Source organism: Erpetoichthys calabaricus, chromosome 5 (genome assembly GCF_900747795.2).
Source record: "Erpetoichthys calabaricus chromosome 5, fErpCal1.3, whole genome shotgun sequence".
In the NCBI taxonomy this organism is placed as follows: Eukaryota; Metazoa; Chordata; class Cladistia; order Polypteriformes; family Polypteridae; genus Erpetoichthys; species Erpetoichthys calabaricus.
Window position 1 is genome coordinate 111,356,675 of NC_041398.2, and position 15,845 is coordinate 111,372,519.

General features: G+C 37.0%; 1 protein-coding gene across 3 annotated transcripts in view; it reads right to left on the bottom strand.

Annotated features, from left to right (window-relative positions):
- Positions 1-9,778: 9,778 nt before the first annotated feature.
- The window catches only part of LOC114651884 (LIM and calponin homology domains-containing protein 1-like), a 338,328-nt gene continuing 332,261 nt past the window's right edge, over positions 9,779-15,845 (bottom strand). For all 3 annotated transcript variants that reach the window (XM_051928055.1, XM_028801930.2, XM_028801931.2), the window contains 3 exons: positions 15,592-15,703; positions 14,467-14,569; positions 9,779-12,214 (listed from right to left, as the gene is read on the bottom strand). In XM_051928055.1, coding sequence (XP_051784015.1) covers positions 12,189-12,214; positions 14,467-14,569; positions 15,592-15,703 — 241 coding nt within the window. In that variant the 3' untranslated portion in view covers positions 9,779-12,188. The remainder of the gene's footprint in view (positions 12,215-14,466; positions 14,570-15,591; positions 15,704-15,845) is intronic.

Consider the following 15,845-nt stretch of genomic DNA (forward strand, 5'->3'; position numbering starts at 1 on the left):
ACACAATTCTGAAAAGCCAGTCAATGTAGGGGTCAATGCTGAAAATCCTTTTTTTTGTTTTTCTTTACCATCTATAAAGTTTCTTTCTGTTTGTCTTGTGTCTACAACCCAATGTGTTAAACTGGCCCAAAGATGGCCTTGTAACTATTGCCTTCCGGTCTCTTTTGACCATGACCTGGGACAGTAAATGAAGGAATGACTGATCACACTATGACAACAACAACAACAATAATAATTTGTTTCTTTTATAACCCAAAATCACACAAGGAATGCCTCAATGGGTTTTAACAGGCCTGTTTTTTTGACAGCTCCCAAGCTATGACTGTCTAAGACGACAAGAAAAAAAATCTCTCCTCCCAAAAAAATCTTCCATGAAAAAAAACGGAAGAAATCTTGGGAAAGGCAATTCGGAGAGAGACCCCCTTCCAGGTAGGTTGGTCATGCAATGGATGTCAAAAAATGGGGTAAATACAACACACAAAAGGGAACACAAGTAAACCTCTTCACAGAGCCTGGTGACCAATCTATCACTGCCACCTCAGAAATCCAATACAACAGTATAAAGTACAAGGCAAAATGGAAGAATACATTATATCACTTACTAAATACGGAACTATCACATATGAAGATACAGATTTACTCACATACATCAAAAACAATGTAGAAACTAAACATTAATGAACAACAACACTATTGAGCAAGGACCAACCGTAAATCTGATTAGTAAATTATCACATAATTAAAAGGGTGCCATGTATCACTACACAGTCTGTTCATTTAACTTTCTTTAAATATTATTTTGATTTAATGAGATGATTTTGCATTTCAAATCATTATGGTGAGAAAGTAATTTCTATATACAGTATATATAAAGACCAATTAATACATACCATACTGGACTCCAGGAGCAGAAGGAAAGAATGGCTAGTGCTGCTGCTTCACGGCTTTAACAGGCTGGGTTTGAACTCTAGGTGGTCACTTTGAGCATGGAGTATGAACATTGCCCCCTTAGTTATGTATGTGGACCTCTTTCCACACCCCGTGGTGGTCAAGTTGATTGGTGATGCTAAACTGTCCAATTATGAATAATGAACTGACAGCTATTCAGTATAAGTGTTCAAGATGAACAGCTGGCAATAGCAGTCAAACTATATGTTTATGCAATGTTTACATTATTCATAAAATGCTTGTGCATTAACAGGAGCACAAAAGAATAAGCGGCAACTGCAGACAGCTGCAGTAAAGGGCCTGGCAAAGTCTCACAAAGGTGGAAACCCAGCACTTGGAGAAGGCCATGGGTTCCAGACTTCAGGCAATCATTGACTGTAAAGGATTTTCAATGAAATATTGAAAATGATCATTATATTCATGATTATGATAGTACGTCCAAATACTTCTGAGTCCCTGAAAATAGGGGAGCCATTATAAAAATAGCTGTTATGCCTAAACGGCTCATACAATATTTTTAGGAAAACACCTTAAATTAAACCCGAAAGTGTAAACTTCAATCCCATAATGGCTGCTTTATTACAAACCCATTGTAGTGGTGCACGGAGCCAAAATTATGAGAATTGAGTCACTGTCCAAATACCTATGGCCCCTGACTCTATGCTAATGCTTTCATGGCACTCTAATTTGCTGTAATGTATGTTTCATTAGGCAGAAATAAGCATATGTTTAAAAAGGCCGTGCCATTTCATTAAATTAGTCACTTTGATAACTCAGCACCTGCTAAAAAGCATGGCCTGTGCACTCCTCAGAGGCATCAAACAGAAATCATCAGCTACTATGAAGTATATATGGCAGCAAGACAAAGAGATAAAGACAGGCGAGGTAAGCCACATAAAGGAGTCCTGGGAAATAGGATCTGCCAGGCTGAAGGAGCACATTGTAGGCACACTGCTGAAGATCAGAAGTACTGCAGAAAACTTCAGCACCTGCTGTGAACAAAATGAGGCAAGCACAGTTGTTACATTGATATAAACCCAAAATGGCACAACAGTCAGGTAGGCAGACTCACAATCTGCTCATTACAACACAAATATTGAAGACAAATGAAACTGGAAACTCACTCCATTAATTTTATTGACACTATTTAAGGGTTCTCGGCATAAAAAGTAGGTGTTACTTTTGACACCAGTATGACCGTTTAAACCACACATTACAACACAATCTAAAGCATCTTTTTTATCAAGCTAAAATATTGGAACATTAAGACAGTTTCTAAATATGGAGGATACCGAGAAATGAATTAGGGTTAACAATAGCAATGTCTTAATCAGGGGCTGTTGTAACTCTTCTGTATGTAGCTTTTGGTTAATACAAAATGTTGCTCCAAGAATCAGTACAAAAAACAGAAATAACTCCAGTTCACAAGCCCTTGCACTGGTTTCCAGTTAAGTTTAGGGTGGATTTCAAAATCCTCCATCTTACATATAAAGCCTTAAATGGCCAAAGCCCTTCTTACTTATCTGAACTTATCATTCTATGCAAACCAAAGCGTGCATTAAGTTCTCAAAATGCCAGCCTACTTAAGATTCCAAGGATTAATAAAATAAGAGTGGGAGGTCATGCCTTTAGCTACAGGGCTGTGAAGCTGTCAAATGATCTGCCTGCTTATATAAAAGATGCTCCTTCAGTCCTAGCTTTTAAATCTAGGTTGAAGACTTACTACTTTAACATAGCACACCCTGACTAGAGCTGCTGAATGCATGTGCTTATTGCATTTCTGTTTGTTAGTCATTTTTACAAAAACTATAAGCAGTACCATAATTATGAACTCTGCGGTGGGTTGGCACCCTGCCCGGGATTGTTTCCTGCCTTGTGCCCTGTGGTGGCTGGGATTGGCTCCAGCAGACCCCCGTGACCCTGTGTTCGGATTCAGCGGGTTGGAAACTGGATGGATGGATGGATAATTATGAACTGTTACTAACCTTCCTTGATTCTATTTCTCTTTTTGGAGCCACGGCTTTACTTCCAATCTGTTTTCCAGCCCATCGTAAAGACACTTTGTCTTTTACTTTTGCATTTAAACTAACCACAGACTCCCTAGAGGTTTATTATCTCTATGGGTGCTGCTGTCTGGAGTTTTTGTTTTTTCATTGTTAATTAGTCATATTTCAACAAGACTTTTAACAGACAGATCTTCTTAGGATCTGTTGTGTATATGTTTAAACTAATCTCCAACTGTCCAGGTATGCATTGCATATAGTTAGTACTTTGTGAAGTCTAACGCTATACTGTAAACCTGTGGCAGCAATCAGAGCCTGCATTTAATGAAGGGCATTAACAAAAATAAGGTGACTTGAATTGAATTTAATACAAAACTGCAAGGGTTCGATTCCTGGGTTCTCCCTGTATCTGCGTGGGTTTCCTCTGGGTACTCCGGTTTCCTCCCACAATCCAAAGACATGCAGGTTAGGTGTATTGGCGATCCTAAATTGTCCCTAGTGTGTGCTTGGTGTATGGGTGTGTGTATGTGTCCTGCAGTGGGCTGGTGCCCTGCCCAGGATTTGTTCCTGCCTTGCGCCCTGTGCTGGCTGGGATTGACTCCAGCAGACCCCTGTGACCCTGTGTGATCATATAGCAGGTTGGAAAATGACTGACTGACTGACAAAATTGCAGAAAGGTCGAGTCCATCCTGTCAGCACTGGGTTAAATTCTGCCCCCAGTCCAAAGTGAGAGATCGCTTTTCCACAGCCCAACACAAGCATAAATGCCAATTTAAAGGTTCCGCTTCACTAAATCTGCACATCTTTGGGATGTCATAGATAAGTAATGTGGACCTGATGAGAATGTGCACAGCCACACACACCATACCTCCATCAAGACTTCATTCAAGGACTGTAAACCTGCAGGACAGAAGTACAAAGCACTGCACACCTCGGTGCTGCTCAACACTACGTCAGCACATTTGGTCAAGAATAGCATGAGAATGAGTGGACCAATAATTTATAAGTGATAACCATTAGACAGTTTTCAACAATGCTACTTCATCAGTCAAGTGATTTATTTCATGCTACCTTTTCATAATCTTTAGAAAACAATAAGACAGAATGAAACTGATTCCCTGTGACAGACTGGTAATTGGCCCAGAACTGTTTCCTGCTTTAAGCCCAGTGCTGCTCGGATTGCGCCCCAGCTCTATATGACTTTGATTTGGATTAAGCAGTCTAAGAATGCTATGTTCTATTCAGAGACAATTTTCTTCTGGATAGGAGATAAACATGGCAAGGCTGTTGTAGAGAAAGGTAAGAAATCCTGGGCAGCTTTGTTTTGTAAAATGAAGCTAGTCTTCAGAAATCACAGAATTATAGCAATGTAATTTTAAAAGTCAAAGCATAAGCTGAAGTATATAGCAATAAGGATTAAGTGAGATTTGTCCAACTTCAGGCAGTATTGACTCCATCCACTACTTTAACTTTATGATAAGAGATTAAGGGGAAATGCCTGGTGGACTATTTATGTCTATGGGTGTTGAATATTGGAGCAGTAAATTCATTGGCATCGGGCACATGGTTAGGAGTGAGGAAAAGAAATCAGTTGAGCATTCTCACTGCTGTCTGTCAGTGAGCAGATGAGTCCAGCTTGACTCAAGGCTAAAAGTAGAAGTTACCAGACAAACATGGATTTGCTTCTGTCAACATCTATTATCTGGACCAGGAACTTTCATTACTGTATAATGCATTTAAATTTGGGTTATTTATTGTTGCAAGTGATCCAGTTTTTTGTACTATAGGGTTGCAAGACACTGAAATCTACACCAGCAACACTTGAACAGGACACCAATGTTTTGGGAAGTGTAGCCCATGGCAGTAGCATCACATGCAAGGCAGGAATCAACCTTGGACAGGCCCATCAGGCCATCATCTTATGGTGTACTTCTGAAGATTCTGGATTTGAAAGCCCAGTGTTGCTGTGTCAATTGGTGCCTATTTCTTGCTGTCTGACTCTGAGAGGGTCATTTAACCTATTACTGCTCTAACTGTAGAAAGTATCTGTAAACAGTTGTAATATCTCTTAACTTTCTAAGTAACTTCAGATAAAGCCAACAGCCAAAATATAAAGTAATAATAAACAAAAATAATATCCTAAAAAGCATGACTCTGAGATGTGGGAGGAAAACTGCAACTCCTGAGAAAAAACACTGAACTCTACATACAAAGTAACAGGGAAGAGAAAATAAGCTGCCACGTGGCCACAATGGCCAATGAGACACCCTGCTTCAATATTTGATGTTTTATTGGAACCTGTGACAATCACCTCTTCCCTTGTACTATTCAGAAATCAAAATAGGAAGCTAAACCATTCCAAATAAAACACTACCCCCTAGTGTTAAGGAATAACATAACAGAAAGAGATAAATATTTTTGACAGCAGTTTACAGGAGTGATATAAAAATCTCAGATTTTTAATTAAACAGCTTCAGATCTGTCAAAGAACCTTTTTGTGGCTTTGAAAATAGCTTTATTTGTTAGTAGTGGAAGCAGTGAGATGCTATTAAGGAAAGAATGCCAATAGAACATTGTTAGTCCTGCTGGTCAAACATATAATATAAAAATAAATTTCTCCACATTGATATTATATATATATATATATATATATATATAATATATATTATACTATATAAAGTACTGGGCAAAAGTTTTAGGCAGGTGTGAAAAATGCTGTAAACAAAGAATTCTTTCAGAAATATAAATAATGATTGTTTATTGTTATCAATTTACAAAATGCAAAGTGAGCGAACAAAAGAAAAATCTAAATCAAATCAATATTTGGTGTTACTACCTTTTGCCTTCAAACCAGCATCAATTCTTATAGGTACACTTGCACAAAGTCAGGGATTTTGTAGGATTATAGTCAGGTGTATGATCAACCAATTATACCAAACAGGTGCTAATGATCATCAGTGTCACACGTAGGTTGAAACACAGTCATTAACTGAAACAGAAACAGCTGTGTGGGAGGCTTAAAACTGGGTGAGGAACAGCCAAACTCTGCTACCAAGGTGAGGTTGTGGAAGACAGTTTCATGTCATGGCAATATTGAGCACAGCAACAAGACACAAGGTAGTTTATACTGCATCAGCAAGGTCTCTCCCAGACAAAGATTTCAAAGCAGACTGGGGTTTCAAGATGTGCTGTTCAAGCTCTTTTGAAGAAGCACAAAGAAACGGGCAACGTTGAGGATCGTAGATGCAGTGGTTGGCCAAGGAAACTTAGTGCAGCAGATGAAAGACACATCAAGCTTATTATCCTTCGAAATCGGAAGATGTCCAGCAGTGCCATCAGCTCAGAACTGGCAGAAACCAGTGGGACCCAGGTACACCAATCTACTGTCCCGAGAAGTCTGGCCAGAAGTGGTCTTCATGGAAGAGTTGCAGCAAAAAAGCCATACCTCCGATGTGGAAACAAGGCCAAGCGACTCAAGTATGCACGAAAACATAGGAACTGGGGTGCAGAAAAATGGCAGCATTTTTTGACTCTGGACTGATGAGTCAAAATGTGAATTTGGCTGTAGCAGAAGGCAGTTTGTTCGTCGAAGGGCTGGAGAGCGGTACAATAATCAGTGTCTGCAGGCAACAGTGAAGCATGGTGGAGGTTCCCTGAACGTTTGGGGCTGCATTTCTGCAAATGGAGTAGGAGATTTGGTCAGGATTAATGGTGTTCTCAATGCTGAGAAATACAGGCAGATACTTCTCCATCATGCAATACCATCAGGGAGGCGTATGATTGGTCCAAAATTTATTCTGCAGCAGGACAACGACCCCAAACATACAGCCAAAGTCATTAAGAACTATCTTCAGCGTAAAGAAGAACAAGAAATCCTGGAAGTGATGGTATGGCCCCCACAGAGCCCTGATCTCAACATCATCGAGTGTGTTTGGGATTACATGAAGAAACAGAAGGATGTGAGGAAGCCTATATCCACAGAAGATCTGTGGTTATTTCTCCAAGATGTTTGGAACAACCTACCAGCCGAGTTCCTTCAAAAACTGTGTGCAAGTGTACCTAGAAGAATTGATGCTGTTTTGAAGGCAAAGGGTGGTCAACACCAAATACTGATTTGATTTAGATTTCTCTTGTTCATTCACTGCATTTTGTTGATTGATGAAAATAAAAGATTAACACTTCCATTTTTGAAAGCATTCTTTGTTTACAGCATTTTTTCACACCTGCCTACAACTTTTGTACAGTACTGTATATACACACATACATACATACACACATTATATATATATATTATACACAGGATTATAAAGGTAACAATCCTTGACACACTAGGTCAGCGCGTTGCCGCATGACGAAACAGATCCTGGTTGGCAACCCCCACAGGCAAACAAGTGGTCCAGTCCCATCCTTCGGAAATGACCCTCAGCCAGGTGTTATGTGGGCATTCCCTTGGCAAGGTCCAGCCACTTACATCCTCAACAATGAGGATTCTGTGAATGGATCACCCTTGGGGAACTGAGCCACATGGCCGTAGTGCTGTAACTGACGCTCTCTCACAATGCAGGTAATGTGCCTTATTCGGGACTCCATGAGCAAGCGCTCATTCAACAGAAAATCAAACCAACGGTACCCAAGGATTTTCCGGAGAGACACAATACCAAAGGAGTCCAGTCTTTGTCTCAAGTCACTAGATCTTGTCCATGTCTCGCAATCATATAGCAAGACAGGAAGCACCAGGACTCTAAAGACTTGGACCTTCGTCTTTTTGCATAGATATCAAGGCGCCACACGCCCCTTTCCAGCGACCTCATGACCCCCCCCCCCCCCCCATGCATTCCCAAACCGTCTACGGCCTTCATGAGTCACATGAATGTCTCTGCCGAGGTAAGTAAACCTCTGTGTCTCTCCACAGACAGACACACTGCTGATGACTGTACCTAAGAGATCATTAAAGACCTGGATCTTGCTTTTGATTCAGGGCACTTGTTAAATTTAAATTTAATTAGAGCTACTACTTAAAACAAATAGTAATCCACCATCCATCACCATTGGTTTTGTCTTTTGAGAAGTGGTTGTAATTTTTGAAAAGCTTATCAATTTACGCAAGATGACTTTATCAAAGATTTTTCAAGTTTTGATTTTCAATACAACTTAACTACTTGAAAATCACAGTATAAATGTAATATTAACTAAATGTTTAAAACACAAGTGTGTAAAATCTTAGTCATAAACAAATTTCATATCTGAGTTGAGGTGGTTTTAACAGTTTAATAGAAGTGAAGCAGTGGAGGAATTGGGGTTGTGGGATTTTCATTTTTAACATAGTAAGCTCATCAGCTTCTGGTTCTAGAAATATCAAAGTGTTGTAGTTTATAACTTATCACCAAAAACAAGTTTTTCCAAAAATGTGGTTGCACTCTGTCCTTTTTCCTTTTTCAAGCTGTGTATGTTAAAGAGGGGAAGGTAGAAAAGTGGAATATAACAAAAGTAGAGAAAAATTTAGTAAAAAAGTCACAAGGACAGAAAGATCCCCTATTATTGTACACTTTCTCATGTGTCATTTTTGAAGTCACGAAACTCAGCAGTTCTTCTGTAGATTATAAACTTGCTTCTTTATTGTTGATGCTGTTAAAGTTTTATCATGTTGCATGGCATACCAAAGAACTCAGCTGCATGAAGAAATATAGAAAAGGCAAGAAATGCCATGAACAAAATAATAGTAAATAAGATAACTAAGATGCAGTGTGTACAAATGAGCAAAATAATAAAAATAACATTGCAGACATACAAGGACAAAGGTGTTCACATATAGTACTTCTGAGACAGTGTACATTATAGCTGAATTAGGGGATGCTGAAAGTGATGGGGCTGCTGTTCTTTTTAAATAAATATATTTAAAAATCTGCATAAGAATATAAAAAGGCTGATTAGGTTTGCAAATGGTACTTAACTAGGTGGAATGGCAGATAACATAGAATCACTGTAGAAGGAAGTGGACAGAATACAGGAATGAGCAGATTTGTGGTAGACTCAATTTAAAGTAAATAAATATGAGGTACTACATATAGAAAGTAAGGAAGAAATCAGAAGCCTAAAAATGCAACTTACGACAAGCACCCTAGGAGTTGTAGTGGACTCATTGCTAACTCCATGCAGACAGTGAACCAAAAGCCATTAAGAAGGCTAATACGATGTCAGGTTATACAGCATGATGTTCTGAATACAAGTCATGGTATGGTATGCTTAAATTATATAACACACAAGTGAGGCGTCACCCAGAGTACTGTGTTCTCCATATTACAAAAAAACATAGCAGCACTTTAGGAGGACCAGAGAAGAGCAGCCAGGTTAATTTCAGGTTTAAACTATAGAAACTGAAGGAGGTGACACCTTTTCACGTTGAACAAATAAAGATTAAGAGAGGAGAAATGACTGAAGTTTTTAAAATTTTGAAAGGATTTAGTATGGTGGATCCTAGCTATTACCTTAAAGTTAAGTTTTTTAACAACGACTGGGGAACACAGATGAGAACTTGTTAAAGGCACATTTCATTCCACCATCAGAAAGTTTTTCTTCTCACACAGAACCAGGGACACATGGAATAAGTTACTAAGTGTGATAGACAGCAATTACTTAAGGGACTGTCAAAACTCATGTTATTTTGGAATAATTAAAAAACAGGGCTGGTATGCTTTGTTTGGCTGAATGTCCTTTTCTTGTCCAGAGTTCTAATGTTCTAAAATAAAGAATATATTATTGCAAAAAAATAAGAAAATATAATATATCACTGTAAGGACATAACCATTATCTAGAAAAACACTGAAACAGCAGGTTTTACACATTTTATTTATAAACAATACATTTGCTATAAAAGCCATTGCATTTCAACATTTGTTTAATTCTTTTTTTTGAGAAATGTTACAATAAATATAGCCTGAACACAAGTATCCCTGCCATGATTGTTTGCCCCATACAATACTACACCACAATACAAACGTTCCCTTATCTGTTCTGCTATTCAAGGCTCCCTCAATAGACCACATGGCATTATTCTACCTCAAAGTTTATAATAATAAACATACTATACTTTAAGAATACTGCATGTTTCCGAAGATAAGATGAACACAAGAGAGCATTGCTAGGATGCCATAATAAAGTGATGCAACCTTAGCACAAAAAATCTTTAAAGTATATATCATATCAGATATTTTAGACTTGGCATGATCCAGACAAATTATTTTAACTGGAATCTGAGAAGTATCACCTCAGTAAGAGGAGTGCTATCTTGGCAGCTGGAACTTCTGCATGTTTTTACCTTATGAATTAAATTTGATTATAGAATGCTTGTTAAAAAATAAGTTTATACATGCAGGAATGAAAAAAAAAAAAAAATATATATATATATATATATAATGTATATCAATTATTAAACACAACCAAAAATTGAAAAGAAAAAAAATGCTATAACCAAAAAAGTATGCTATTCCCATACAACAGCAAGCAGCACATAGTAAAAGAATTGTTCACATATGTGTATGTAGATGTATGATAGTTACAAACAATATGCAAGAAAAGAAAAAAAAACATGCAATTTACGAAACTGTCCTTAAGTTAGACAGTCGAGAAGAAGAAAAAAGTCAGGGTAGCCTAATTTATTACTCTATTGCCCTCATTCATCTACCCCACGCTTTTTTTTCTGAATTCCTTCAGCTCTGGAGTATTTGCAATTGAATGATGGATCAGAGCTCTCATCTTTGGATTTTCACCATCCATCCAACATTCCACAAAGTGTGCAATATCCTGCATTTCTCTAAGGCACAAGTTAAATGCAATCAAGTTTTATTATTATGTAAAAGGAAAAAAAAAATTGAAATAAAAAAAAAAAATTGAAATAAAGTTTATACAATATTCACTCATGCATGCACCCATACTTAGACACACAAAAGAACATGAGGAAAAACTCTGCATGAGCATGTTGCTAGCATGCATTATATTATAACTGTTCAAATAAATTATTGCTAACTTATCAATATTTAGAAAACTATTGCTTAAATCAAAACAGGTCTGTCATGGGTAACAGTAAAGCAGGAGTACTGCATCATGACTGAGCGTCCCTTCTCTATTCATTTCCAACGAAGTCTCCATAGAGAAGAGAGCCAGAAATGGATTCCATTGTACAGGGAAAAAAAACGTTGAGCAGTTAAACTAAACACTCCAGCTGTTAAGTGCTGAAATATTTGAAACAGTAAATACTTGTGAGAGAAAATAAAGACAAAATATAAGTGATCAGTCAACAGAACTATAAAGCCCTGAATGAATGAGGGACATGAAGGCTGCAGGTGTAGCCAAATACTTGAACAGGTAAAGTTTTCTTGTTAGTCTCTTTTACACATGAGCAACAAACTATCGAAATCAACACAGCAGCAAACTGTGATTTTAACTTCACTTCTTGTCACACTTGATTTAGCCAGGTTTTCATTCTGCTTTAAATCAAGACTAATTTAGTCCAAAACCGATCTGTAGCTTCAAATGGGGCATCTGGGTTAGAGTACCAAAAAAAACAAAACAAAAAAAAAAACAACAACAGCGAGTTGAATTTCCAGCATCAGCTTCAACATCATACGTCGGATACTTCCTCACTTTTTTCTTTAGCCCTGCTGAACGGCACACGCCAACACCCACACTCAACGTGAAAAAATAGCTATCCATTATTACATTTATAAAGTCTTATTTTGTACAAAATGGTGAACCAGAAGAAAATTGTGACAAGATGCTCAGATTGACATTACATTCAATATGTATCACTTTTAAAAAATATTTAGCAATGCTCACAACTTTAAGACTATGCTTTTGTTTAAATTAACATTTTGCCCATTAGTGTTGTTACAAATTTTAGTCCCAATATTATAAGAATTGTTAATTACATGGAAAAACAAACACTGCTTACTTGTTATAAAGTATACCTATTACATAAGCTGAATTTGTGAAAAAGACAATGTTCAGCATTACCTTGAAAACTGTATTTTTTTCCACTCAAATGTATTATGAGGAAAAATACATCCATACATTACATATAGCCCCTGGCCTCTGTATGAGTGGTCAGTAATTATAAACATACAGACACTTGAACACTGTACTTTTGGAAATACAAGTTCATGGATGGATGTTGTTTCAGATGATTGTCTGGGAAGCACTTTGTCATCTTGGTGACTCTCAGTATATCAATGAAGGTTTGTGTCACAAAGTTGTGGGTTGGCCAGTAGCTAATGAGGGAAGACAAAAGGCAAATATATTAGAGATGATCACAAAGTTATATTTAGGGAATTTCAATAATCATGGATTTTTCCACCAGGTAACCATTTGATTTATCTCCCTATACTGTAAGCATATGAACACAACATATACAGTTAAAAGCATATTAAGGATATTATTATAAAATGGTGATGATAGCAAAGACTGAATAAACAAGGAGAACTTATTTTTCCCCCATAATGACAGCTGGGTTTTGCAACTTATATTGTATGTACTATACATACCTCAGAGATCTAAATATGCCATAAAGGCTAAAAATGTATTTGAATAGACTAAAACCAATCTTATTCCTTTTTTTCCCCCATTGGTCCTGTCATTACAGTTTAGCCAAAATGTACCTTGATATTTAATGGGAGTTCAATTTCCTGTTTATTATGAAAATAATTAATAATGAACAACCAAAGTAAACGGAAGAAGTTTGAAAATAAACAATACATTTTTCAACTGAATAATGAGCGATGATTATAACCTTAACTTCCAAATATTTCTATATCTTCTTAATCTTGTTTAAGGTTAACGGAGTGCCACAGGCTATCCTGATAACACACGGATCTATATTTTATGATTATATTGGCAATATTTCATTAAAACAGGCAAGATAAAGAATAAAGAACTCACAACATTATTTATTAAAATAAAGGAGATTATAAAGAGATAGTTTTGATACAAATTGAATAAATATGTCTTATTTTGCTTAATATAAAAATAAGGTAATTAGAACCAACTCCCAGCACTAAATTTGTTTTATAAGGAAAATTGTACTGCTGCGTACCATGTTTTGGGGATCTGAATGGATGTACTGTATGTAAATATTCTGCAGATGATTTAAGGTAAAATAAAGCTTCTTGGTAGAACAAAACTTCGTTTTTCCCTCCAGATTACTGATAAGCAAAACATATTAAAAAATAATTGGTAACACACCATGTTTGCCTTGCGCCCTGTGCTGGGATTGGCTCCAGCAGACCCCCGTGACCCTGTGTTAGGATATAGCGGGTTGGAAAATGACTGACTGTCATTTTTTATATATCTACTGGTGAAAAGTCAAGCAAAATGACAAAACATCTTGCCTGAAGAAGGGGCCTGAGTTGCCTCGAAAGCTTGCATATTGTAATCTTTTTAGTTAGCGCATAAAAGGCGTCATTTTGCTTGACTTTTCATTACATCCATAATGGCTAACACGGTACAACACCCTAGTACTATATTATCTATTGGTCTAATATAAAATCTGTTTTTTTTTTTATTGTTTTAATATACATGTGTAAAAGTATTAAATTTTGTTTTTAAATTTTGCTGCTTGGATATTAAACTGATTATAGTAAAGTGAACTGTTTCAGTTCTATACATTTATATCAAGAATGTATTAATGTAATACAAAAAAAATTCTTGGAAAAAAACGAATACCTGGCAACAAACAAACTACAATAAAATACATGAGCATTAATTACATAATATATCATAACAAGAGTGATGTGAAGAAAACTAAAACACATAAAAAGAGACAGCCAAAGGCTCATGGCTCATGGACACCACACTCTCCTACTTCAAAAACTGCTTGGGCGAGTCACTTCCCACAAACATTGAATTAATCAACAATAACAAAGGGGCTGGTGAAACAAGTCATAGCAGTGCTGGTTTAACAACAGTGCAAACCACAGGCAATAAATCTGGCAATACTGTAAGTTTACAAGTTGGAATCTTTAAAAAGCCAGTTGCCAAATTTTGTAACCTGGTGAACTCAAGGATCAATACTGATCTAGATATTTAGCAACAAAACTGACTGCAACACCTTAATCACTTTGCTGTTTTAAAATATTACTGCTGTCCAAATATCACAATCTTAATTAAACAGTTTTCAGGACAATATTCCTCACTAAATCCTGTGTTAGTAACTGAAAATGCCAATTGTACTTTGTCAAATGTGGGTTTCTATTCACGTTCTGTTCACAAATTGTAGGTTCAGAGAGCAGAACTGATTTCACTTACATTCACTGCATAAAATTTTGCCAGGACACCCCATTAAAAAGGAAAAGAAAGTCCTTGTATTGTTTCCCTTTTAATCATTTTCATGTAATTGAAGAAGCTTTGAAAGAAGGCTTCAATATATAATAATATAATAAATATAAATGCATCAAAGTAAAAATAAAAACAGTAGTGGCACATTAAAAACAACAGTCTGGCATTATCATGTACTGGGGGTACTCACTTCGGGATCGAATGTAGCAGTCTTGACAGTTGAGAAGTCCATTGCGGATTCGCACGTCTGTTCCGGTGGTGGTGTCGCCCAACTGACCTTTACAGATTCCACACTACACAGAACACAGAATTAGAAAAATAAAAATTACATTTGAAATGGGGTGGCACGGTGGCACAGTGGTAGCACTGCTGCCTTGCAGTAAGGAGACCTGGAGTTTGCATGTTCTCTCTGTGTCTGAGTGTTAAACCAGCTTGGTGTGTGTGTGTGTGTGTGCCCTGTGGTGGGCTGGCACCCTGTCCGGGATTTGTTCCTGCCTTGCCCACTGTGTTGGCTGGGATTGGCTCCAGCAGACCTCCGCGACCCTGTGTTAGGATATAGCGGGTTGGATAATGACTGACTGACTGACATTTGAAATGAACTGAAGAAAAGAAATACACAGGAATATTAAGTAAAACAATAGTAGTGCCAACAAACAAGGCACATCCATTTTATACAAAAATATAAGAAGCTGAGGTAGAACAACACTAAACATAGGAATTCACAATTTTATTATGAGATATTTTAACTTTTTGACTGTGCACACAATGGCATTTAAAATGTTTGTGACCTATAGTCCCATCCTAGTGCCCATTCAATTTCTGAACTCACTTAGTCCACAACAGGCTCACAAGAAGTCAAAGCCCATCCTAGCAGCATCAGGGAAAAGGTAGGGACCATATCATTACTGAAACACAGTCTGCTCACATTTTTGACACTAGGTCAGTTAACAGTTGCCAGTCAAACTAACTTGCATAACCTTGTGATGTTGATAGAAATCCAGAAGGACACAATGTGAAAGTGCCAGCTGTAAATAGCAAGTGACAAGGTTGGAAACTAAGCCACCAAGACTCTATACGTTACGAAGCAGCAGGCCTAAGAATTGTGCCAACATGGTTCCCAAAAATTAATGATACTTACAATTCTAAATAAAATGAAATTTTTAAAATTTCCCCATGTAAAATAATAACATTTACATATTGCATTTCCAATTATTCAGGCATATTGAATCAAGACACCCTACTGAAGAATTGGAAACATCATTACATTTTTTTAAATATCTGTATAATTTGAGCTTCTCAACTTAAGCACACTAACCTTGAAGCAATGAATGTGAAAGTACAGGCTCAATGTTTCAATTATCATTGCAGCTCCTTTACCAAGTGGATGCCCACAACTTGAACACAACTTTTTTCCACTGACAGACCTACTAGGGAAAAATAGTGCCAGGTCAGCAACTGTTGATTTAACTTATTTGACTTACGTTACTGTTACAGAGCACAGGTTTGGAGCATTGAATAAATTAAAATAATATACATAATGAATAAAATAATAATACATAAAGTATTAGA